The 27,755-nt window shown below is 42.0% G+C and overlaps 1 protein-coding gene across 2 annotated transcripts in view; it reads left to right on the forward strand.

The window, feature by feature from the left end:
* Window positions 1-27,755, forward strand: part of DPP6 (dipeptidyl peptidase like 6) — a 1,059,737-nt gene that overhangs the window by 927,423 nt on the left and 104,559 nt on the right. For both annotated transcript variants that reach the window (XM_004372755.2, XM_004372756.2), the window contains 5 exons: window positions 2,595-2,633; window positions 8,218-8,325; window positions 10,872-10,963; window positions 11,953-12,000; window positions 14,148-14,266. In XM_004372755.2, the coding sequence (XP_004372812.1) occupies window positions 2,595-2,633; window positions 8,218-8,325; window positions 10,872-10,963; window positions 11,953-12,000; window positions 14,148-14,266 (406 nt within the window). The remainder of the gene's footprint in view (window positions 1-2,594; window positions 2,634-8,217; window positions 8,326-10,871; window positions 10,964-11,952; window positions 12,001-14,147; window positions 14,267-27,755) is intronic.

Genomic DNA, 27,755 nt, shown 5'->3' on the forward strand with positions numbered 1-27,755 from the left:
TTTTTTTGCTGTTCTCTTTCTGTTCGTTTGAGTTGTGTAGTTAATGTTTTGATTTTGTCCCTTTCTTCTTTTTTGATGTGTGCATCTATTGCTATACATTGTCCTCTGAGGACTGCCTTTGCTGTGTCCCAAACGTTTTGGCATGATGTGTTTTCATTCTCGTTTGAGTCTAGGAATTTATTGATTCCATCTCTGATTTCTTCTATTACCCATTGATGTGTAAGCAGGGTGTTATTCAGTTTCCATGTAATTGATTTTTCTTTTTTCTTGCTCTTTCTGTTGTTAATTTTTACCTTGATGGCATTGTGGTCAGAGAAGATACCTTGTATTATCTCAGTGTTTTGGATCTTGTTGAGGATTGCTCTGTGGCCTAAGATGTGGTCTATTCTGGAGAACGTTCCATGTGCATTGGAAACGAATGTGTACTTTGCAGCTTTTGGATGGAGTGTTCTATATATATCTTTGAGGTCAAGTTGGCTGATTGTGCCCTTTAGGTCTTCTGTATCTTTGCTGAGTTTCTTTTTAGTTGTTCCATCCGTTACTGAGAGTGGTGTGTTGAAGTCTTCTACTATTAGGTGGAACTGTCAATTTCTCTTTTCAGTGTTGTTAGAGTTTGTTTGAAGTATTTTGGAGCCCTGTCATTGGGTGCATAGATGTTTATTATGGTTATGTCTTCATGATGGATCATCCCCTTAATCATTATATAGTGTCCTTTGTCTTTTATGGTGGATTTTGTTTTAAAGTCTATTTTATCTGAGATTAGTATTGCCACTCTTGCTCTTTTTTAGTAGTGGTTAGCTTGATATATTTTATTCCAACCTTTGATTTTTAATAAATTCACATCTTTGTTTCTAAGGTGTGTCTCTTGTAGACAGCATATTGATGGATCCTGTTTTATTAATCCATTCTGTCACTCTCTGTCTCTTTATGGGTTGGATTTGTTTAGCCACGCTCACTGCTATTTTATCAATGAGCATTCTCCTCATTTTACAGATGAAGCTGAGACAGGTGAAGTGATTGGCCTGAGGCCGTACAACTGGCAGCAGACCCAGCACTCCAACCTGGTTTAGCTCCATCTCACCTGCTCTCTCATCCACCTGATCCTGAGCCAGCCACCCGCACTGGGCGGGTCAGCATCCCTGTCTCTGGGGGTCACCAGTGAGGCCAAACAAGGTTTCGAAGAGCCGCTGGCTAGCTTGACGTGTAGTTAGAGGATGCAAAAGCAAGAAAACACAAAAAAACGCAAAGAGGGAGCAAAGAAAGAATGGAAGACTCATGTGGCAGAGCAGGAGAGTGGTGGTGCAATACCTCCTGCCCCCTCAGTGGAGGGCTCACCCCCACTCTGTAGAAACAAATACTTCCACACACTTCCAGGCTCTTACCTCAGAGGCAGATCTCCAAACGCTTCCACACACTGCCAGTCACTTACCTCAGAGGCAGATCTCCTAGTCCTGGGTAAAAAAAATAATGAATACATTCAAGCAGATCTTTCTAAATGTTATTTCCCAGCTGAGGAGGGAAATCCCTTCCAAAAGCAGGCTTATTGCAGCTTCCGCCTCTGGTTTCCCACACCAAATCCTCCACCAGGAATGTCTGTGTTCAGCCCCTCAGACAGCGGCTCTCACTATACTTCCCCAGTCAGGTTGTGAGGCAAATCACTCATTTGTTACTAAGATTAATGTCCTGAAGTTGATCAACAATAGACCTTATTTCTGTATATAATTGAGAGCATATTCCAGATTATTCTGATAGGGTCTTTTTGAGGGGAAGGGAAGGTTGGACACACAGTGAGGAGACAGGGAATTGCTCATAATCTACATCTTATCTATGCCCCAGATCTTGTGAGCGTCAGTAACATTCACTTCTCTCCCCCAATAGTCCATGGTCAAAAGAACAACTGCCTGGAGGCCTGGAAGTAAAATCAGCACCAGGAACAGCTCCATTGCACCTTGGGATGATACTGTGTGTGCTGAGTAGCTGTGTCTTGTTTTTTGTACTTGTTTTTACTTTGTCTTACATGGTGCCTCTTTCCACACAGTACTGTGCAATCTACTTCTTGTATATGTTTTAATCCCTTGTAAAGTTTTTCCCCCCACCAAAATTGTTACTAAGTGTTATGAACCCTAAATTTGGTAAAATGCACGTGCACGCACACATGCCACACACACGTGCACACACTTGTACACACACAGACATGCACGTGCATACACACATGCATGTGTATGCACACACACAAGTAATCCTGAAACAATGTGGCTTCTGCAGTTTGCCTTCCAACAAGCACGTGCCTGGACAGGGATGTCCATCAAATGGCGGAAGTCCCACCATCTTCCAGGGGATCCGCCTGCTATGGATTTGTCACCGTTGTTAGGGAGAATGACACCCCTGCCTGTTTGAGGACACCCAGGCTCAGCCTTGAACCATTCTCAGAGACAAAGCGGAGGCCAGGATTACCTCCTGCTGAGCACGCAACAGCGGGTGTTCTGTGTTTGTGCAGCTGCGGTGGAGGTGAAGTCAAATGGGTTTCCGCACTGTTGGCATAGACACAATAGCATGCAAAAAACCTTCTTTCTAATGCTCTTGTTTCATTTCAGAAACATGAGGATGAAAGTGAAGCCTGGCTCCACAGACAGGTAAATGTTGCGTGCGGCATCCCCATATTCACAGCCTACACCAGCTGTCTGGTCCTCCGGGATGATGGTTTTCAGAGTCTGGAATGCTGCAGGTCCGCTTCTCAGACTAAATCATGCAGGGGATCCCCAGACACAGACAGATAGATGTGGTGTGGTCCTGGTGACGCAGAGCCCCTGCCTCACCCTCTTCTCCTCAGTTGCCCCTGAGGCGCCACTGGACAGTCCAGAATGAGTGTGTGACATCTTGCTCTTCAGAACCAAGAGGGGTTGGTGAGACATCAGTTCCTGGTGAGATGATGTGCTTTTGGTAAACTAAAAGGGATGGGCCCATCTGGGTGTCCTAGATGTAACGTGTGTGGTAAATGGAATCTACTGTGGTAAAAGAAAACAGAAAGCTCGCAATGAGGGCGACACTCCTGCTTGTTCACACAGTGACTCCTCAACGTCTCACTTGAAGTAGACTCTGCTGTGATTCAGCATTAGCCTTCCTTGGGGACTTGGCACCAAACCACCCCCCTCACTTGTCATCCCAAACTCAGATCTAGAAGTGCATACTAAAACAGGCTCTGTGAACTTGAGAGCTAAAGAGAAGAGGAGAGGCCTAAAGTAAATCACTTCATGTAGCATATGTATATACACACATATATATATATATATAAAGTTAAATTTACATGAAAATAAAACCCTTGGCACTGTATTTTCTTTCATTCTTTTTGTCTCATTTCTCACCCTGATGTTAGAAGGAACAGGTGGGAAAGTTTTTGAAGCTTACATCCTTATCCTATCGAATGGTATAAAAATTGTCTTGAAATTCTGTGGGGGAAAAAATCAAGCCACATTTGAGTAGAAGGAATTATGTGGAGAAGCCATAGGTGTGTGTCTTTATGTGAGAAGTTCTATTTGTGGAAAATAACTAAAGCTAGGCAATAAAACAATCGACAGTGACTCTCCAAGAAAGTTCTAACATTCTGAGTGGTGTGCCACTGCATTTAGCTAAGAAATTAACAATCCTTGCAAGCCTCTGTCATTTATCTCAGGGATGGTAGTCTCATAAATGGACACTATTAGTTTTAAATGTATTCTTTTTCTGCTCAGTGCTCATCTTATCCAAAAGGGCAATGGCTCAATATGGCCTCTCTGGTTTTCTTATGTCCTAGTTTGGGTGCCACATCCAAGCCGAGAAAATATCTACAATGAGAGTGTACTTGGGAACCCTAAAATATTAGCATGTTAGAAAGGTATGGAACACCAAACATATAAGCACAAATATCAATAGTAATGTTACAATATTTATATCAGACAAGCATCAGAAAGATTAGAATGAAAGGATCAGGAAGAAAAATCCATTATCTATATAGACATTTGTTCAGTCAATATTTATGGATTATATGAGGCACCATGCTAAGCTTTGTGGGTTTTAAGAATGAGTCAGCTCTCAGATCTTAACAGTGTAGAAGGAAAGGTAAGGCATACACAGAGATTCTGAAAGGTGGGATACAAGAGTTACCCTCACATGTGCTCAGATCATGGGTTGTAAGTGTTTAGAAGTTGCCGGGTGAGGGCAGGGCAGCAAGGAGTGCAGCCCAGAGAAGGCAGGGTATGCTCGGCTCTTGACCTGGTGTGGAGAACGTGGATCTGAACCGATGGAGGAGAGGGATAAGGTGAGCGGCCCATGGATAGGTGCAGCCCAGCCATTTGTTTCTTTCCTGGGGCTGCGGGAAAGTGAGGTTGAGGGGTGTTCTGTCCTCTGCCTACCACTCCTGCACCCCTGGCTTCTCCACCGAGAGGCACTCACACTGCTCACCTGCAGCTCACAGCAGAAGGGCATCGTCTGAGGCCAGATGGCTGGGGCACTGACCCTCCTCCATCACTCACCTCCTCATCGTCCCTGCCGCGTGAGCACACAGTCATTTTACGTATTTATCCGTCATGCGCCTCACCACCCAAACGACAACAACTAAAGCCTGGTAGAGACGGCCTGAACGTGATTTGCGAAACCATATCTTTCTGAGCAAAATCAATTCAGCACTTAAAAAGTAGCATTCATTAAAATAATAAAGCTGACATTTTAAAAATGTATACTTTAAAGCATTTACTAGCAAAACAGCTAGCGTTGTAAAAACAGCTATTTAAAATACGTAATGCTTTTTTTGAGCTCCAAACATAATGTTCCATGAAAGGGCCTGTTGCCCTGAGGTGGTCTTTTCTTTGTTAGGTCAGGTCTAGTGGCCACAGCCATCCATAGTCCCGCCCAAGGAGTGGTGGGGGCCCCAGCTGTCCCAGGCATGGCAGCTCTGTGAGCTGTGACTCTGTTCCATCAGAGCTCCGTGGTCAGTATGGAAATCCAGTTCCAAACAGTATCTCATTAAGTTCCATTTGAAGAGATTTTTCATAAAGAGCCCTATTTTTCAAATATAATTTTTAGTGTTTCTGCATCTTTCATGTTACGGTGAGGTCCTAGAGGGCAGTTTAGGATCTCATTTGTGGTGGGATCTGCCATCTGCTGCCTGCTAAGCTCTCACCACCAGTGAGAGATGAGCTCGGGCTGCACTCCTGCTCCGTGTCCACTTAAAATGGGCCACGGATATTCACCCAGCGATCCCAGGGCAGATGCCGCTTGAGGACCAGTCTGGAGAGCCCTGACGATCTCAGGGAGACCTGTCTGTGTAGATGGAGCTGTCTTCCGATTTGCCCACTGCCAGAAGAGCTGAGAGGAGATGCGGCAGCCCTGCTGGGGCCTGGCTTGGGCAGAACTGTTCCATGGGTTCCCACCCGGCTTCCGTCTTAGCCTCCATCTCTCTCTTTTCCTCCGTCTCCCTCCCAGTCCTCAGCAGAGGATCCCGACAGAGCTCGCCCATGAGTCCAAAGCAAGGAGTGAATATGTTTGTGTGCGTGTCACGTGGTGAAAGCCCACCAAGCCCCTCTCCTTAAGGATCCCAGAGAAATGAACAATCCCCCCTGCACACCACATCCATCATCACTGCTGTGACTGTGCAGTCCATCCTGATACCATCCGCTGAGGCCCTGCCCCAGGACCACTTGGCCATTTGTACAGAACCCCAGAACTTGTCTTTGTGGCTGAAGGGTTTGTCCTATGGGTCAATTTATGACTGTCTTTTTGAAACAGAATTTTGGTTTTGCAATTTCAAAATTTTGGATGGAAAGTTGGACAAGATGAATGTATCTGAACCGTGGGAAGATTTGACAGAAATGCTACAAATAGTTTACGAAAAGTATCTCACAAAACAAAAGCACTTGTTCCTCCCAGGTCTGCTGTGAATAAAGTTGTATAAACCAGGCATCACGTATCATAAATTCTCTGTTATCCAGAGAGATAAATTTCCCCCTAAATCAAATGAGAGACAGAACCAGGAGTAAAATCCATGTCTCCTAGTCAAAAACATCATTGTACTTCTTCACTAAAATTACTTTGAATGGAGATATTCCATTTACTACATGGGATAGCAGGTGTCCGAGAAGCTGAAAGGCCAGTGTGTTCTCTCGTGCATGGGATGTTTCCACAAAACAATGATTATTCCGTCACAATGGTTGTAGCCCTCTGAATACAGAAACAAGGCTTCTGGCCAAAATTAATTATTTATTACATTTACTCAAAGTATTTTTTTCCTGCCAAAAGTAGAAACATTTCCCCAGAAAACTGAAGGCATATTGCCATATCTAACCTGGAGCTGGCAAATAGAAGCGCATTTAAAAAGCCGCATTTGCGGCTCATCTTTCCATTCCCTCTGCTTTTAAAATACCATGCTTCCAACTCTAAATAGAAAAATAAATATTTGCAGATTAAAGGTTTCATGTTTTTGCAAATATTCATGAAGATTAAATGTCATTGTAATCACATGTTAGTTTATTTCTTCGGGCATATCACATTTGCATGTACTCTCTCGCTGCCGGGAAATGAGTTCGCTTTATGCCAGCTGGGGTTTATTTAACGTTTGTTCTCCTCCGCATTAGCGTGGAGCTCCTTGAATCAAAAAATGTATATTGTAGCCAACTAATTGGTGTTCATGGATGGCAACTTTCAGACTTGAGCTTTGGGGAGGACAGGATGCTGTGGATCAAATTCCTTTTTCGTCCATCAAAGCAACAGCTAACGGGCAGGCACTAGCTGGAGGCTGAGCACCCGGCTGAGCACCCGGCTGAGGGCTTTGGGGGACCTGGCAGAGATGGGGGCACACCCTTTAGTCCTCTGCTTTGAGTCCACCTGGAGCTCGTTTCCCAGGGGAAGCTGAGAATTCTGATTTTGTTCTCAGGGAAGAGCAACTGTAGCTGCACCATGTTGGCCGCGGAAACTTGTCTCTAGTTGTTGTTAGCTGCTGTCAAGGCATCTCCGACTCACGGTGACCCCATGTCAAGAAAAGCTAAACCTATTGCCAGGGAGTCGGTTCAGACTCATAGTGACGCTGTAGGACAGAATAGAACTGCCCCCATGGAGTTTTCAAGGCTATAAATCTTGACGGACACGCACTGCCACATCTTTCTACTGGGGAGTGGCTGGTGGGTTCAAACCACCAACCATTTGTTTAGTAGCTGAGCTCTTTAACCACTGCACCACCAGGGCTCCTTTGACCCCATGTGCAACAGAACAAAACATTGCCAAGTCCTGTGCCATCTTCAAGATCGTTGGTATGCTCGAGTCCATCAGTGTGGTCACTGTGTGTTTTGAGTGCTTTCTGACCGGGGGGCTTGTCTTTCCGCACTCTATCATAGAATATTCTGGTGTTCTCCATAGGAGTTTCACTGGCTGATTTTTGGAAGTAGATCACCAGGCCTTCCTTCCTGGTTGTTTTAGTCTGGAAGCACCCTGAAACCTGTCCACTATGGGTGAACCTGCTGGTATTTGACATACCAGTGGCATAGCTTCCAGCATCACACCAATACACAAGCCACCACAGTACGACAAACTGACAGGGGGTGGTTTCTCTAGTTACAAGTGCAGGAATACAAAAAGTGAGCCCCTGGAAGTACTGTTCCTGCTCATTTACATTTGAAGACATAGACTATCTCCTTGTGGTTGGTTTATTTTTTCTTGTCTTGGTGAGCTATTATTCAGTGAGAGATAAGTTTTATTAAATAAAAGAACAAAAGACTGGAGTGAAAGAGTAGTATTCATTTTTGGGCAAAATCAGATTTGTGAATGTTCTGAGTTATGTTCTTTGTAATGTCTAATGAATGGAGCTGGAGAGCTTCTGCCATGGGCAGCGTTTAGAGGGAGGACGTCCTGCACTGTGCTTCTGGGACTGCTGATCGTTCTCTCCGGCGGCTTCTCATACCCAGAGTCATTCTTTGTATCTGTGCTGTATCAACCAACTTTCCGCTTGCCTGTGCTTAGGATGTGGCCTCCTAGCTCCCCCTGTTCCTTGTCTTTGAAAACTGAAAGTCTGACTCCATTTACTAAGGAAAGAAAAGGCCCTCACAGTGCTGCTGCTTTCAATCACGCCTCGGTAGAAATTTCATAGAAAGTGGATCCTTTTTGTTCTCTCAAAATGTATTTTATCCTGGTTCAACCTTTTCAGAATAAAGTGAAACTTCTTTATTTCTTTAATCAGTTGCCTTTTGTCCGCAGAACGAAGAGCCGGTCTTCTCCAAGGACGGCCGGAAGTTTTTCTTTGTCAGAGCCATCCCCCAGGGAGGACGAGGAAAGTTCTATCATATCACCGTGTCGTCGTCCCAGGTAAATAGGCTTGCTTGGAAATTGCCTTGCTGTGGTGGTCACGGCGCTAACCACGGAGCTCACTGAGCACACGGTCATTTTCCAGTGCCCCAAAGGAAACCCCAGAACATGTGAACTTAAAGGTAAGTTCCTGAAGGTGGGGCACAGTTTGTAAAAGTGGGAGTTTCTGATAAGGGTGATGGGGTTGCATTTTGCCCTTTTTGTTACCAATCAAGAATACGAGTTACACTTCCAGGATCAGAGGAAGCTGTGGGGTTTGTCGTTTGGTGTAAGAAGACACATGTCTGCTCGCTTTCTGTGACAGCCCTGTGTCCGTCTGGCCCTTCTTCCTTCATGTGCAGGAAGTGCCTCCTTTACACACCTCCGCCCCCCAGGGATGGACACTCGGTGTGCTTGCTGGCTTTCTGCTGCCTCTCTGGCGAGACTAGCCCTCCAAGGCATCCCACCTCTACTTTTGGCTAAAAGCAGTTCGTGTTTTATTACACTGTTGCTTCCAGTCATAGCTCACCAATGCCTGGAGCCTGGGGGGTTGAGAGCGAGGCATCATTGACCAGGGCATTTCAGAGATCAATACAAATGCATTTACAATCCAAAGCAGATATCCTAGTGCGTCTGGTGCCCTGCAAGGAGACCACCCTAGTAGAGGCATAACTAAGGTAGGGCCGGGAGGGCGCGTGCCCTCAGCGCTGCGTGAGGAGGGCGCTAATGAGCAGTTTCTGTTGGCCATCACAGTTTCCATTGCCAGCTGTGAGAGATCATTCAGTAATTTTAAATTAATTGCCATAGGCGCTATTTTTCATAGCTAGGCCCCTGCACCCTAGGGAGCCTATGCACATACTCCAGTGCTGCTACCATCGGCGGGACTTTTGGGGAACTCTGGGAAAGGAGAGGGAGAATGTGGCATTTCCTGGAAAGGTCCTCAGAGCTGACCAGCCCTCACTTGGTGTGTGGGTTTGAATTCTGAAGCAGCCCAAAGCTATTTGGGGTTAGGGTGATGAATAAAGTTTGGGGAGGAAAGGTTAATCAAAAATATTCTGTGGATACAAAGTGGAAGACACATGTTTATTAAGTGGCCGAAAGGGCATTTGAAAAGAACAGTTAAGTGGAGAGCCCCCACGGTGACTCCTAGTTCCGGGGCCCAGTCACACCGAGGCCTAGATGCAAGTGTTTCTGTTTTAAATCCACCTAATTACATGTCCCTGATGGTGTAGTGGTTAAGCGCTACGGCTGCTAACCAAAAGGTCGGCAGTTCAAACCCACCAGGCACTCCTTGGAAACTATATGGGGCAGTTCTACTCTGTCCTACAGGGTCGCTAGGAGTCAGAATCAACTCCACTGCAACGAGTTTGGTTTTTTGGGTTTATTTACATGACTTAGAAAGTGTCTGCTAACTGGCGTCATCTGTTTATTCCTGTGGCCTTCACTTGACCTCCCCAGATTCCTGTGTTTTCTCACTTTGGCCCACTTTAATCAAGATTAAATACTTTTAGATGTTTTCATTCATTCTCCAGTCTCTAAATTCATCCATGTTATCAGCATCTGCTGAGTACTCCATTATGAGTCCAAAACCACTCCAGCAGGAAGCACCCCCATCACTAAGGAGCCCTCCACCCCATGCCTCTGTGTCTGCCCTTTTGCTTCCATCTCTGGGAGCCTGCTCACACCCCACTGCCCTCTAGAATCCACCATGCACCCTGGCCTCTCACGCAAGCCCTCCCTTCTCCTGTGACTCCCATCTCTGCAGTCCTTCATCTGTTTAATTATCATCAGCTCCTGCCCCCACCACACCTGTGTCCAGAGCAGCTGCCTGTGGCTCTGCACCTCAGCGCGCCCACGTCCCATTTCAAATCACAGCTCAAACACACTTCCTGTCAAGATCAGCTCATGTCTCTCCTTCTGCTATGATTTGTGGTTATAATTATACCAAACTGTGAGGCACTTAGGAGGGACAGTATGTATGAAGCATGCAATAATCAATAATATGTCCCAAACACCCTCGTTGGGAAGGGCAGAGAAAGGCAAAGGGGCCAAAGGGTCTCCTTCATTCCTTTATTCTTTCTCTGTTTCCTTGTTTTCTATTTCACCCACTTCCCTGTATTTCTCTCTTCCCTCACCATCTCCCTATAGACTCCACCAGTTATGCCTACAAACTGATTAAGGAAAAATATTGGCACCATATAACGCACTGCTTCTTCTTTTACGATGCTTATATCATAGTTGGTATACCTGGCAACCAACGTACCATTTGCTAAGTAGCAAAGAAGAGGAATTCCATAGTGTTCTGAACTGCTGAGACTCAAGGACGGGGGAGGTTGGTGTGGGGCTGGGGATAGTTAGAAAGATTTTCTAGAATCAGATTTAAGCTCAGCCTCAATGGAGAGGAACCGGCAGAGAGGGGAGCAGAACAGCCTTTCCCACAGAGAGAGTAGCTGTCTCCTCACCTTGCTATCTAAGATGGCCCCAGAATTAAGAATCAAGTTTCCTGTCCAGGGCCTCTCACTGTGCGATATCAAGGCACCTCACTGTCTGGTCTGTGTGTGTTACAGCCCAACAGCAGCAATGACAACATTCAGTCAATTACCTCTGGGGACTGGGATGTGACCAAGATCTTGGCCTATGACGAGAAGCGGAATAAAATGTAAGTAAGGGAGAGACCACGTCACTCCAGGCCGGCAGAGAGCCTGGTGAACTGGTCGCATGCATTGTTTTTAATCGAATAAGACTCATGGAATCCAGAATTATAGCACAGGAAGCCTCACCCTTCCTCCCAGACAACATCACCAGCTCCCAGGTGCTTCATGAAAATATGCCACAGATTACTGTCTCAACAACCCAGCTTCCAAAGCTTTAAGATACTAATGATGAAGTTAAGCTTGCAATCAGATCTGTGAGGTGAAATACGTTGTTACCATCGTCATTATTATTGCTGATATTTATTGAGTATTTAGACATTCCAGGCACTAGGCTAAGTGCTCTATGAACATTATCTCATTTAATACAACAGTTCCATGAGGTGGATTTATCGTCTTCCCCCTCTTAAAGACAAACTGAGACAAAAAGAAGCTCAGTAGTTGATCCCAGGTTGTTCATTAGGTAATGGTGGAGGAGGTGGGGCTTCACTCGGATGATGTGAGTCCAGGTCCCAGGCACTTGGTCTCCAGGCTGTCCAGCCCCCCTACTCATATGTGAGCCAAGGCTTCTACATTCAGGATCTTAGATGAAAATCAGTCACCACGTATTTATTGAGTCAGACTTTACATCTAGACTTGTATTAAATATTCCTTGTCCTCCAGAAGGTTAACAGTTTTGCAAAGAAATTTCCAGATCCAAATCCAGATATATATCTCAGCTTTTAACCACCCCCAACAGTGACTCTAAAGTGAAGTCTATGTAGAGGAGACCCCATGCCAGCTGAGGGTCTGCACTGGCCATGTCCCTTGGCCCCTGGGTCTGTCTGTCCTCTGCTCTGCCCACAGATGTAGCTGGGCTGAAATGGGAGAACTGCCCAGTTTAGTCCACTAATGGCGGAAGTCCCTAAGAAGATCTATAAATGTAATGGATGGTATTTGAGAGACAAACGTGCCTTGAAGTATAACTAACTCCTGTGCCCCTTAATGGTCTTTGCAGTTACTTCCTCAGCACGGAGGACCTGCCAAGACGACGACAGCTCTACAGGTACCTGTTTCCCTCCTTCTGCACACACCTAGGAGGGTGTCCAGGCCTTTGCAGAACCGCACCTTTTCAGCAGTGCATTAGGGGAGGCAGTGAAGAAAGACATTCACCACAGATAAGCAGCTATAAAGCCTGGAAAGAAATAATGGAAAACACTGAGGCTACCAAATTTGAAGCTTTATTTTATTTTTCTGATTTTGTCTAATTGAGTTTTCCCCCTCATTTAATTTCCACCCTTGGTAACTGATGGACTTCTAGCTGTCTTTTCTTTTCACCTTTATTCAAACATTGACTTGGAGGAATTATCCTCACCTAGGTCTTTATAGGAGAGAAAGTCTGGTTTGGGAAATATACAGATACTAATACCTGATTAAGGAGACTCTCGGTAGCACAAATGGTTAAGCACTCAACTAGTAACTGAAAGGTTGGCGGTTCTAATCCACCCAGAGGCACCTTGGAAGAAAGACCCAATGACATTACTTCTAAGACATCACAGCCATTGAAAACCCCATGTAGCACAGTTCTGCTCTGACCCACATGGTGTCGCCAGAAGTTGGAATCGACTTGACAGCAACTAGTGGTAGTGGACTCCCTGGTTTACCATCTCAGCTTCACTGCTTTCTTGCTGTGTGACTTTGGGCAAGTGACATAATCACAAAGAAGGGAGAAGTAGGGTGGCCTCTGAATCCTGGGAGAGGATTTTCTGGTTTTTGGTTTTTTTTTCCCTAGAATCTCTTCCTCTTCAGCTTTTAACCTAATACCCTGCCTCAGTTTCTATTCTCATTAGAGAAAGTGTTTGATGCTGAAGTGGGCTTAGACCTGCGAACTTTTTCTCAGTCTAGGTTAAAGATGGCATAATCTTCGACCTCCTTTATGTTTTCTGGACTAGAAGGAGGTTTGCAGCTGGTTCCTACCTAGATTGCACACAAGCCATTTAAGAGGCCAGCATTCTGTGTGAACCTTGGAGCTTGCGCCCAAGCTTTTGCTTAACAGCCACGTGCACTAACCATTTGCACCAAAAGTTTGGAGAAAAAGAGAGACTCCTTGGCAAATCATGAGATCACAGACTTGCTTCTCTCTATAGACTTTTCATTGATACCTGTCTATCAGGATAACTTAAATCCATCATGTCACCAGATTAATAACATGATGCATGTAAGTTAATGTCACATGGGAAGAATATTGAAATGGCAAAAGTTTTATTACATATATATTTACCACAATAAAAAAATCAGCTGAAAAAAAAATTACAGAGGCCACCTGCCTGTCCTTTCCTCAAACTTATACTCTTAGAAGTTATCATGTCTCCTCCATGATGTATTTTCAGTCTTTTAAAGATAGATTTCATATTGAAACCTGTGGTTATAATTGACCCTTCCCATGCAAAATGTTCAGATGTTTCTTCCAGGCCTATTGGGTACCTCAATATCTTTTAATGTTTGGAATAATTAGGCCCATATTTGATTAGAGTGATCCCAGGGTGACATCTTCAATCTGTCCCAACTCTTCGAACTCCATTGAGTGAGAAGCAAAATCACAGCCATTTCACTCTGTCAGCAGAAACAGCTTTTGGAAACAGCCAGTTTAATTCAGCTGTTGTTCATGGGGCCCTTGCCCCATCACGTACCAGGGCTGGGCGCTCCAGTGGAGTACAGAGATACATAAACATGTTTGCTTTTCGAAGAGCTGAGAATCCAGACAGAGAGATAAGACACATGAGTATAAAATATTGGATAACAATACCAAACAAAACTCTACTCTCCTTAAGTCAACACCATGGCTTCATTATCTGCATATCCCCAGTGCCCAGCACAGGGCTGAGTATATCACCCAGGACACAACAGTGCAGAAGGCTTAAGTGCTGAGAATTCTTAAACGTAGGAGGGATCAACTGGTTAGGGAAGCCTTCATGGGGAAGGTGACATGGAGCTGGGAATTAATGATACTCCAGCAGGGAGACTGATGGAGCAAGGCAGAGAGATGCACCTCCACCTGGGAGATACAGAGGTTCACAGAACACATTTTGCACGAGACTAATAAATCAGCTTGAAATGCCTACCTAAGCGACTTGAACCTTGACCATTATGAGTGTTTCCCCTCAGTCCAGGATCCCTGCCTCAGTTCACACCCCTCTGTCTGTGCTCTTTCAGTGCCAACACTGTGGGCAACTTCAACAGGCAGTGCCTCTCCTGTGACCTGATTGAGAACTGCACCTACTTCAGTGCCTCCTTTAGCCACAACATGGATTTCTTCCTGCTGAAGTGTGAAGGTAAGTTCCTGCCACCATCTCAGACCTGTTTTTAAATCGATGCTGAAATCCATGGCTACGCTTGCAGGAAGGTGAGGCCCGGAATGAGGAAGCTATGATAAGAGCACGGCTGACTCCAGAATGGGTGAGGATTCCTGTCTAACTGATGATATTGGCCTGCTGGAACTGGGTTGCTGGGTCACTTCACAATCTGGTGCAGTAATGATAGTTTCCATTTTATAAAGTGTTATAGTTTATCAGTGTTTTTAAACATGCTATGCCAATTAATCCAACAGCTTTTCTACCATTTTTCATAAAATGACGATACTCTTGTGAGCTACTTGGGGTAAATATTTTACTCACTGATGAACTAGGTCATCTGTAATACGAAGACAAACATTTTCAAGGAGCAATGTTTTAATAATATTTAAGGATTGAAGTTATGTAAAAAAGCCTCTGACAGCAAAAAATATTTATATGTGACCCAATCTATTGAGAATTTATCCCAAATTTCAGCAAACTCTTGATCACACCAATCAGCATACACAAAATAGTTGGCCATGTCCTATAGTGGATACAAAGAAGTATCATTGCATCTTTTCCTCATATCTTAGAAGATAAGACATAAACCTATGAAATATAAATACAGTCACAACAAAACATGTCTCAAAAAAGAGCGTAATCTATTGAGCTCACCTCAAATAAAGACATGTTACAAATGGAGAATGGCTGAGGTGAGGAGCAGTACACTCCTCGGTTATAGCTTCACTCCTACAGTTCAGAGATGGAGAATAAATAATTTTAGCTCGAGTAACATCTTTGCTAGTCTTTGCTAGCAAGTGAGTAGCTTGTGACTTCATCATCTTCATATCACTGCCATCTAAGATCTTGATAAACCACGTCACAGGAAGATTCAGCATCTTGATCACCACAAGTTCAGCCCCAGATATCTTCCAAGATAATGAGGGGACAAGTGAAGTAGGAGAAGCTTCTGAAATGCTCTGTCATTAGTCTGTCAGTCCTCTCAAAGTTTACTGTACCCAACTCCTACCCTTTCTCTCCTGCACTGCCCAGGAAGCAGACATCTGAGAATCTGAAACCATAGCATGCTATGGGAGGAAAGAACTTAAGATCTTCTAATCAGCAATCCTGAGGCCAGACAGAAAGTGAATTTCCACTGACCCACAGTGAACTAGTGGCGCAGAGAAGACTAGCATTGGGGTCTCTTGATTCCGAGGCTGGTGATATCTCTCACTGGTGTGATCTTCAAGAGATATAGAGATCTCTAGAGTATCTAGACCAGAAAATCTGGCCAACAGACACACTGAGCCTCAGTAGTCTAACACAGAACCTTATAATCAGAGATTTGAAATCTTATCTCTTAGAAAGTGGCTTTGAAATACAGAAGTAATAAACTGAATAAGAATTTAAGGAACTTCCCAAACAATGATGGTTGAATGAGAAAGGTAAAGGTGATAGAACCTCTGTCATGGGAGATCTTTAAAAGAGGATAGGTTCTCATTTACCAGAAGTAGGTTTAAATATGGCTTTATCAGAAGGCAGAGTATGACCTAGAGGGCCTTTAAGACGTGTGATTTTAAGTTAACAATTTGTATTTGGATTTCTTGAATTCTTACTAATTCTTACTAATACGGCCTCCATGTGCTGACCTTTCACAGAATCCAGCATCGTATTTTGTTAACAAATCCTTTCTCTGCTTTCCTTTGGAAATCAGTAGCTCCCTGCTAAGTTCTATAGGATCTTCTTAAACCAAAGTTTAGTCTGGATGGCCCTGTTCTAACAATGGCAGTCTTGTGTTACTCATTTCCACAGAGCTCTAGTCCTGGGTTGAAATCTGCAAGTCTCTCCCAGGAGATCTATGGCCCTGGATTCAGTCAAGGAAGTTCCAATTCCCCATATGGGGGATATAAAAATTGTACCCATGTTGGGAAGCTATTTGAACAAAGTGTGTTTGGAGATCACTGAACAGTTGTTCATGTGCAGTTTTCCAGTCTGCCTGCAGTCATTTCATCCTTAGGGGGAAATGACTTTTCTGTTTATGTCCTAGAGAGTTTGGGGACATTTTCTACTTATAAAGCTGTTTGTATTGTGGTCTGTGGTATGATTAGTGTGAAGAGATGGTTCCTCAGTTGTGACTTTGGTGGTAAAACGGAAGCAAAGTACATGAGTATAGCCTCCTGGGTTGGACACATGATTGACCCAGCTCATTGAGAACACTCATGATCTCAACTTCAGAAAGGACCTATGTCCCTCCCCCAAATGTCGGGATCCCCACTAATAATCACACAGAATCATAGAATCTGAAAAACAGGGGTGGATATCAGACATAATCTCGTCCAATCTCCACACCCCTCCTACATTTTATTAACCAAGAAACTGGAGTTTTAATTGACCATAAAGTTATCAACCCTGGATTTTCTGAATCATTTTAAACCTAGTTAAATATTTAGCCTGTTGCCTCATCTTAAGATAAGCATAACGTAGACCTCTTCTCTACAAAACTGCTCTTTTGAAAATTTTCTATAATAATCTATTTTCTAGTTAAAGTAACTTGAATGTCCCAATTAACCTCTCCCAAAACCTAATCAAAATCCCATTTTTAAAAGGGGATTACTTAAAAATGCATAAATATACAAATTCAAGAGAATGAATGAGGAGACAACAGCATACAATTTGGGGGGCAGGGAAGCGGTTACAAGAGATAGTAGACCTAGAAGACCCATAAAAGCTGAATCCTTATCCCTCAATAAGGAAAGTTGATCAGGAGCCCAATTCACACCACGAGAACTGGTGACAATCACCATAAGGGAAGAAAAGATGGATTGTTATGAAGTTGCAAAGGAGAAAATAATTACACCCAGTTGGATTGCTTGGGGATATTTGTTCATGGAAAAGAATCAAGGAAAGCTCCAAAGATGAAGTGGCATTTAAGATAAGCTTTCAAGGGCAGGTAGGGTTTTGAATGTGGAAAGCAGTCCAAGGAGAAGTTAAAGCATAAACAAAACACAAAGAACACTCTGAGCTTTTTTTGGTGAAATTATTTTATAGCCTGTGAGTCACAATCAATCTAGTAGACATGTACACTTAAGGAGCCCACTTTAATATCCCAAAATAATTTTTAAATAATTTTATTTTTCCCCACATTTCTCACTGGTTCCAAATGTGTAGTCCACAGCAACATTTATTAAACTTCCATTTCCTCTCCTATTTATTTATTCCATACTTCAGAGCTACTGTGAGATACTCTAGGAAACCTTTGACAACAATAACTTCTTCATCCCCAACCCCACAGTCTCTTGTTTCCTTCCCCTCCTCTCCTCCTGCAGCGCTTTATGTAGATTAACTTAGCCTCTCAGATGCAACCAGAAAAAAAAAGCCTTTCTTTTTTAGGGAGAGGAGAAATGTACTGGCCATTAGAGGATTCTCTTTGATGAATTAGGGAAAGGGAAATCTGTGAACTCTCTCACATTAAAAATTGACCCATCACATAAGGAATTGCAGAGTTCAGTTTGTCAGGGTATAGGCAGAGAAGACAGTCAAAGGATGTAGCAACTAGGACAGCATGAGTACCACCCAGTCATAATGGATGTCCAACCAGAGGGAGCAGAGGCAGGAACACCACTTAGTACATAAGAGCTGGGTGTCAGATTTGGGAGACCCCTCTAGCTGTAAGACAGTCCTATCTTTCTGTGGGCCTTCTGTTATGACAGTTCGCAGCAAATTTATCCGATACCCATCTGTCCCCTTAACTTACAGCAGTGCTCAGGTTGTAACCCTATCATGGCAAATCATCATCAGATGCCATCAGTACCTGTACCTCATTAGTCCTTTGACATATTGTTCTTCTAATTGCCAGTTATTCTTTCTAGTATTTTCTGTTCATCTTCATTATCGTAGAGTTTCATCTAATCTTAACATCCATGTACTCTCTCCTCTAATTTTTCATTAACATATCTTCTATGGTGTCTCAGGGTTAGCCGTTTTTATATTTCTTTGTTTTTCTTAAGTTATTGATTAAGTAAGTAAAACTTGAAAATGCATAAATTATTTTATACACCTTTACACATTGTTATGTTAAAAATAGATTAAGTACATCAAGACTCAGAAATGCTCTTAATTCCTATATATTCTCAATACCTAACTGCATTCCATCTTTCAGTGTTAATATTCATATCTTAAAAGGCATGGGTTTCAGGTGATCACTGGATACTAGCAGAAGGGATCATCTATAAACTAGACTCAGCAGAACCTTGTGGAAACACACCCAGCACTTAGTACAGAAAGATTTAGGTCTCCTTCCAGCTTTCTATGGTCTTGTAATGAAGGCAGCTGCATCTAAAATATTTTGTTATGATTTAACCTTTTATAATGATTTTCTAAGATATACAGAGCCGATACATGCTTAATTGGTCCTCTCAAGACCCCATGTAATGGATAAAAATAGAAATACCTAATATTTATCTCCACCACCAGTCGGTCAGTTAGTTGTACTGTGGTGGCTTGTGTGTTGCTATGATACTAGAAACTATGCTACTGGTATTTCAAAAACAGCAGGGTCATCCATGGCAAGCAGGTTTCAGTGGAGCTTCCAGACTAAGAAAGACTAGGAAGAAAGGCCCTGGCAATCTACTTCTGAGAATTAACCAGTGAGAACTTTATGGGTCACAAAGGAACATTGTTTGACTCGCTTCGTTTGGATACATCATCAGGAGGGATTAATCACTAGAGGTTGATACTATGTTTGGTGAAGTAGAGGGCCAACAGGGGTGAGGGAGACCTTCTGTAAGATGGAGGGCCACAATAACTGCAATGATGGACTTGAATGTGCGGAGATTTTGAGGATGGTGCAGGAGCAGCATTTCATTTTGTTGTTCATGGAGTCACCCTGAGTCGGAGTCAACTCAGTGGCAGCTAACAACAACAACAACGTATTTATCTAGCTCTTTAGAATATGAAAAGCAATTTCCTTACAATATAATATTTGATATTTATATTCTCATCGCTGACTCCTTGCCGTTTACATTCTAATACAAATAGATCTACTTAGAGTTCCCTAAACGCAACACAAGGAGCCCTGGTGGTACAGTGGTTTTGTGCTTGGCTGCTAGCTGAAAGGTCAGCAGTTAGAACCCACTAACTACTCCATGGGAGAAAGATGTGGCAGTCTACTTCCATAAAAATTTACAACCTTAGAAACTACAGGGCAGTTCTACTCTGTCCTATACAGTTGCTATGAGTCAGAATCAACTCAACAACAGTGAATTTGTTTTTGGGTTTTTTTTTTAACTCAACACATTATTTCATATTTTCATGTTTTATCTTTGACTCCTTGATAAACTTCGATTTGTTCTTCAAAAGCTTTTTTCAGGCAGGGGTTGGTTTCTATCCCCGCCCCAGCAGTGGTGAATCAGAAATAGTGAGATCACCCAGGCAGTGTGGACATGGCTGTGGATTCACACCTCAGGCTGAGGCCTGAGAAGAGAGCTGTTCTGCAGCTGTTGTAGACAGCTAGGGAGGCCCAGAACAGGAGAAGCCTCAACTGCCCCACTTGTGGCCCTGTGGTTGTCCACCTTCTAATCCTGGATAAGCCCAACCCTATCTTTAAAGAAAAAATACTCACCTCTGTTCCCAAACCCTCATCACCTGCTTGGATGAGAAAGAAGGGAAAGAGAGCTCTGCTTGTTGCTTTTCTCTGGGACACAAAATCAAGGGCAGCCACGCACACTTTGTACCAGAGACCATCTTTACCAAATTTACCACATACTGGTGGGAACAAGGAAACCCTGGTGAAATAGTGGTTAAGAGCTACAGCTGCTAACCAAAAGGTCAGGGGTTTGAATCCACCAGGTGCTCTTTGGAAACCCTATAGGGCAGTTCTACTCTGTCTTATAGGGTTTTTATGAGTCGGAATCGACTTGAGTACAGTGGGTTAGAGGGAATGAAAGGGGCCCCTGAGGAGGGTGACATGATACGACCATGTTTTCTGAAAGATAACTCTGGAATATTAGAGGGAAAACAGCAATTTCAGTATAGATTTTCTCCAGGAACCCTTCTTCCATGTCATAAAGCAAAATTAATACTTAAGTTACAAGGATGCTATGAAAAGTTAAGCAGGATTTTCTCCTCCCAAACTAAATTCCGCCCTGAGATCCACTGAAAAAGTGCCCAATTTACATAACATTAGTTTTACAATCATAGCCTCTGTTTAGAGAATTGGATTTTTCTCTTCAAACTGCATCACAAGAGCATGATTCATTTTCCTTCAAGTTTGTCAAATGGGCTCAATCAATCCTGTGTCTAAGCAACGTCAAAAAGCCACCAGGAAAAATGTGACCTGTGGATGACTCAGGCATTTGCTGCTTCTTTCTGAAACATTTTTTGTATTTTTAAAAACAAATAATGATTTTATGTCCTGTTCTGAGTGTGGACAGGTACAATCTGTGCTAATTAAAGCTGGGCCAGCTCTGGAATTCCGCCCCTCTTTCAGTCCATGAGTCAGTATCGATTCAGCGGCAATGGGTTTGGTTTTTGTTTTTTCATTTTCAGTGTTAAATTGTTAAGAGAGCTATTTCTCAATCTTTAAGATGTGTTTGGTCGTAGATGTTGCAGCTTAGTTTATTAAGACAAGCTTCAATAAAGAAGTAGAATCAAGATAAAATACACTGACCCAAATTTAAAATAGAGTGAGTAACTCCATGATCATCATTAGCACTGTGAGAGATAGTAAATCACAATAATCGATAGCTATAGAGTGTGGAAGCAGACAGGCCTGGGTTAGAATCTGGGCTCCACCATGTACTAGCTTTGTAACCTTGGGCATGTTGGTTAGCCTTGCTAACGTCTCCATTTCCTCATCTTGAAAACTGGGGGACTAAAGTACCTGCCACCACCTGTCTGTCAGTTTGTTGTACTGTGATGGCCTGCATGTTGCTGTGATGCTGGAAGCTATGCCACCTGCATTTCAAATACCAGCATGGTCACCCATGGCGAACAGGCTTCAGCAGAGCTTCCAGACTAAGAAAGACTAGGAAGAAAGGCCTGGTGATCTGTTTCCAAAAATCAGCCAATGAAAAACCTATGGATCACTTCAGAACATTATCCAACTCACTTGATTTGGATACATCATCAGGTGGGATCAATCATTGGAGGACATCATGTTTGATGAAGTAGAGGGCTAGTGAGGGTGAAGGAGACCTTCTGTGAGGTGGTCCAATAGCCACAACAATGGACTCAAACATGCCAGTGATCATGAGGATGATGCAGGACTAATGCTCCAATCGAAAGGCAGAGAGTGGCAAAATGGATTTAAAAAAAAAAAGATCCAACAATATGCTGTTTATAAAAGACACACCTTAAACCCAAGAAAACAGATAGGTTGAAAGTGAAAGGATGGGAAAAAATTCCATGCAAATAATAACCTAAAGAGAGCTGAGGGGGCAGTCTTAATATCAGACAAAGTAGACTTTAAGACAAAATCTGTCAGAAGAGATAGAAATGGACATTATATAGTGATAAAAGAGTCAATTAAGAAGATTTAACAATCATAAACATATATGCACCCAACATCAAGGAACCTAAATTTATTAATATAAAGCAAACACTGATATTATTGAAGGGAGAAATAGATAGTACTCCAATAATAGTTGGATACTTCAATATACCACTTTCAATATTGGACAGAACATCCAGAAAGAAGATTAACTAGGAAGCAGAGGACCTGAATGACACTATAAACCATCTAGACTTAACAGACATGTATAGACACTCCACCCAAAATCAGCATAATATACATTCTATTCCAGTGCACATGGATCATTCTCTAAGATAGACCACATTTTAGGTCTCAAAGAAAGTCCTGATAAACTTAAAAAGATTGAAATCATACAAAATATTTTGTCTGACCACAACAGAATGGAACTAGAAATCAATAACAGAAAAAAAAAATCTGGAAAATACACAAATATATGGAAATTCAACAGCACATTATTAAACTACCAGTGGGTCAAGGGAGAAATCACAAATTTCTTAGCGTCAAATAAAAATGAAAGAACAACATAACAAAACTAGGGGGTACAGTGAAGGCAGTACTCAGAGGGAAACTTAAAGCAATCAATGCCTACATAAAAAAAGTAGAAATATCTAATTAACAGCCTAACTCGACAACTCCAGGAACTACAAAGAGAAAAGCAAACTATACCTAAACTTACCAGAAGAAAGGAGATAACAAAGATCAGAGTAGAAATAAAATTGAAAACAGAAAAACTATAATCAATAAAACCAGAAGTTGGTTCTTTGAAAATATCAATAAAATTGACAACCCTTTAGCTAGAGTGACACAGAAAAGAAAAGATGTAAATAACCAAAATAAAAAATGAAAGAGGGGACATTACAACCAACCCAGTAGATTATGAGAGAATTATGACAAAATATTATGAACAACTATGTGGCAAGAAACTGGATAACCTAGAAGAAATGGACAAATTCTTAGAAGCACACAACCTACCCAAACTGACTCAAGAGGAAACAGAAAGTCACAACTGACCCATAATAAATGAAGAGATTGAATCAGTAATCAGAAATCAAAAACCTCTCCCCTCAAAAAAATCCTGGACCAGATGTCTTCACTCAAGAATTCTACCAAACACTTAGAGAAGAAATGACACTAATATTGTTGAAACTCTTCCAAAAGATAGAGAAAGGAGAAATACTCTCTAATTCACTCTATGAAGCAAATATAATCCTGATACCAAAACAAGACAAAGACACCACAAGAAAAGAAAACTATAGGCCAATATCTTTTATGAATATAAATGTAAAAATTCTCAACAAAATACTAGCAAAAAGAATCCAACAGCATATTAAAAGAGTCATACACCGTGACCAAGTGGGATTTATTCCAGGAATGCAGGGATAGTTCAGCATTAGAAAATCAATCAACATAATGCACCACATGAATAGAACAAAGGAAAAGAACCACATGATTATCCCTATTGGTACAGAGAAAGCATTTGATAAAATCCAACACCCTTTCTTGATGAAAACCCTAAAGAAGATTGGAATAGAAGGGAAATTCCTTGTCATGGATTGAACTGTGATCCCCAAAAATGTGTGTCAACTTGGCTAGGCCATGATTCCCAGGATTGTGTGATTGTCCACTATTTTATTATCTGATGTAATTTTCCTATGTGTTGTCAATCCTACCTCTATGATGTAAATGAAGCAGGATTAGAGGCAGTTATGTTAATGAGGCAGGACTCAATCTACAAGATTAGATTGTGTCTTAAATCAATCTCTTTTTGAGATATAAAAGAGAGAAGAGAGCAGAAAGACATGAGGACCTCATACCACCAAGAAACACGAGCAAAGAGAATAACGCATCCTTTGGACCTGGGATACCTGTGCTGAGAATCTCCTTAACCAAGGAAGATTGATGACAAAGACCTTCCTTCCCCCAGAGCTGACAGAAAGAGAAAGACTTCCCCTGGAGCTGGCACCCTGAATTCAGACTTCTAGCCTCCTAGACTGTAAGAGAAAAAATTTCTCTTTGTTAAAACTATCCACTTGTGGTATTTCTGTTATACCAACACTAGATAACTAAGACATTGCTCAATATGATCCAGTGTGTATATGAAAAGCCAACAGCCAACATTATACTTAATGGAAAAAGACTGAGAGTTTTCCTCTTGAAATCAGGAACAAGACAAGGGTACCTGCTCTCACCACTTCTAGTCAATATTTTATTAGGCGTCCTAGCCACAGCAATAAGAAAAGAAAGAGAAATAAAAGATATCCAGATTGAAAAGAAAGAGTAAATTTTCTCTGTTCATGGATGATATGACCCTATATGTAGAAAATCTCAAAAGAGTTCAGAAGAAGAAAACTTACAGAGCCAACAAGAATTTAGCAAAGTCGCAGGGTACAAAGTAATCAAAGAAAATTTTGTTAGGTTTCTACACCAGCAATGTGAAATCTGAAAGGGAAATTGGGGAAACAATTCCACTTACAATAACATCTAAGAGAATTAAATACCTAGGAATAAATCTAACCAGGGACATGAATGACTTATACAATGAAAACTGTAAAAGACTGCTGAAAGAGATTAAGAAGACTTAAATAAATGGAAGGATGTTTCATGTTCATGGATGGAAGAATTAATGTTGTTAAGATGTCAGTACTACCCAAAGCATTCTATAGATTCCTTGCAATCCCAATCAAAATTCCAACAGCTTTCTTTACAGAAATAGAAAAACCAATCCTCAACTTTATATGGAATTTGGAGGCTCCAAATAGCTAAAGCAATGTTGATAGAGAAGAACAAAGTAGGAGGACTCACACTTCCTAATTTTAAAACATACTATATAGGGTCACTATGAATCAGAATCAACTTGACGGTAACAGGTTTGGGTTTTTTTTTTTTTTTTTAATTCAGTTACAGTTAAAGTGATTGACTGCTAACTGAAAGGTCAGCAGTTCAGAACCACCAGTGGCTCTGCAGGAGAAAGATGTGGCAGTCTGCTTCCATAGAGATTTATAGCCTTGGAAACCCTATAGGTTCACTATGAGTCGGAATCAACTTGACAGCAGTGGGTTTGGTTTTTGGTTTGTATACAGCTACAGTAATCAAAGCAGCCTCGTACTGGTATAACAATAGACATATAGATCAATAGAATAGAATTGAGAGTCCAGAAATAAACCCACACATCTATGATCAACTGATTTTTGACAAGGGTGCTAAGTCCATTCAATGGGGAAAGAAGAGTCTCTTCAATAAATGGTGTAGGGAAAATTGTATTTCCACATGTAGAAAAATGGAACAGGATCCATGCTTCACACCATACATAAAAAAATTTCAAAATGTATTAAGGACTAAACATGCAAACTAAAACCAGAAAATTCTTAGAAGAAAAAGCAGAGGTAATGCTGTCAGGCCTAGCTTTTAACAATGGATTATCTAATATAATAACAAACAACAAAAGATAAAGTAAATAAGTGGAACATTATAAAAATTAAAAATTTTTGTTCATCAAAAGACTTGACAAAAAAAGTGAAAAGACTAGCTACCAACTGGAAGACTATCTTTGGAAACCATATATCTGACAAGAATCTAATAAACAAAATATATATAAAACTTTGACAACTTAACAAAAAGACAAATAACCCAATCATAAATTGAGCAAAGGACTTGAAAAGACATTTCACCAAAGAGGACATTCAAATGGGCACCAAACACACGAAAAGATGCTTAGCATCATTAGCCATCAGAGAGATGCAAATGAAAACCACAATGAGATACCCTTTCACTCCCACCAGGATGGCTAAGATAAAAATAAGTAAGCAAATAACAACTGTTGGCGAGGACGTGTGGAAAGTGGAACTGTTATTCATTGCTGGTGGAAATGCAAAATGTTACAGCCATTGTGGAAAACAGTGTGGTGATTCCTCAAAAAACTAAAAGCAGAACTACCATATGACCTAGCAATTCCACTCCTAGGTATATACCCAGGTATTCACTCAAATAAAGACTTGTACACCTATGTTCATTGAGGCATTATTTACAATAGGCAAAAGGTGAAAATACAACCTAAATATCCATCAACAGATGAATGGGTAAATAAAATGTAGTACATACATATAATAGGAGAAATGAAATCTTGATACATGCTTGTCTTAGGCTGAGTTCTCTAGAGAAGCAAAACCAGTAAAGCGTGTAAGCATCTATATGGAAAGATTTATATTAAGGAAATGGCTCACCTGGTTGTAGAGGCTGGAACGGGGTCAGACTGGAGGCTTCTCCTGATTCACGTAGCCACAGGGGCCGGCCAACACAAGATCGTAGGTCAGACAGCAGAGCTCTTGCTCACAGACTTCAAAGACTGACGAATCCCAAGATCGGCCAGCAAGACAGCAGATAAGCTGCTAGTTCAAGTCCCAAGAACCGGAAGTCAGATGATCAAGAGCCAGCTGCAGGATTCCGAGCGAGCAAAAGCCCGTGAGCCTTGCCAGAGAGTCCACCTATATTGGATGCAGTCCACAATCCCAAGGACACTCCCTTTCAACTGATTGACTACTGACAGCAGATCTCATCATGGAGGTGATCATATTGTATTAAATCTCATCATGGAGGTGATCACATCACACGACTGCCAAACTATATCATAAGCTCCAAACCACTGAGAATCATGGCCCAGCCAAGTTGACACACAACCTTAACAATCACAATGCTACAATATGGATTGAGCTGGAAGACATTATGCTGATCGAAATAAGTCAATCACAAAAGGAAAAATATTGTATAACCTCACTTACATAAAAAGACAAGAAAAGGTAAATGTATAGAGAACAAAGTTTACTAGTGGTTATGAGGGGTGGGAGGGGGGGTTAGCAGTAATGGAAATATCAGGTTGATTAAGGGTAGGATTTCACAACTGATTATTGTAATTGCATCTATAAGTTGTGTTGTTGTTGTTACATGCCATCAAGTTGGTTCTGACTAATAGTGACCGTATGTACAACAGAACAAAACACTGCCCAGTCCTGTGCCATCCTCACAATTGTTACTATGTTTGAGCCACTGTGTCAGTCTATCTCATTAAGGGTCTTCATCTTTTTCACTGACCCTCAGCTTTACCAAGCATGATGTTGTATACCTGTAATAAGTCATATACCTATAAAAGCTGGACTGGCAAAAGTTGTGTGGTAGATATATTTACAACAATGACCAAAAAAAAAAAAAAAGTAGCTGCTGAGGCTGCTTATGTACAACAAAAACCTTCATGGAATTTTGTTTGGTTCATTGGTTTTGAGGTTTAAGGTCATGGTTTCATGGGACATCCCAGTTAATTGGCCTAATAACATGTTCAGTGCTTCTGTTCTACCTCCTAATTCAATGTGTAGTGCCTGTGGTCTTAAAAACTTGGAAACAGCCATCCAAGGCACAACAATTGGTCTGTATTTGCCTGGAACAACAGAGGAAGGAGAGTCAGGAATAGGAGGAGGATATGGGAAATGTAGCTAATTACCTTCATAAACAATTGCCTCCTTTCATGAGACCAGAAGAACTGGACGGTGCCCTGCTACCATTACTGAACATTTTGATCAAAGGTGCCATAGAAGAATCCTGATCAAAAGGAGGAAAAAGACGTCCTGAAGCCATGAAGTTTGGAGGAACCCCTGAAGCTATTGCCCTGAGATAATCTGTCTTAGGCTGGGTTCTCTAGAGAAGCTAAACCAGTAAAGTGTATAAATATACATATAGAGAGAGATTTATATCAAGGAAATGGCTCACGCCGTTGTAGAGTTTGGAACATCCCAAGTCCATGGATCAGGATAGAGGCTTCTCCTGATTCATGTAGCCGCAGGCGCTGACGAATCCAAGATCGGCAGGTCAGAGAGCAGGGCTCTTGCTCACAGGCCACGAAGATCAATGAATCCCAAGATCAGCAGGCCAGACCACAGGTAAGCTGCTAGCTCAAGTCCCAAGAACCAGAGG

This window comes from Trichechus manatus, unplaced genomic scaffold (assembly GCF_000243295.1).
Source record: "Trichechus manatus latirostris isolate Lorelei unplaced genomic scaffold, TriManLat1.0 scaffold00020, whole genome shotgun sequence".
Taxonomy (NCBI): Eukaryota; Metazoa; Chordata; class Mammalia; order Sirenia; family Trichechidae; genus Trichechus; species Trichechus manatus.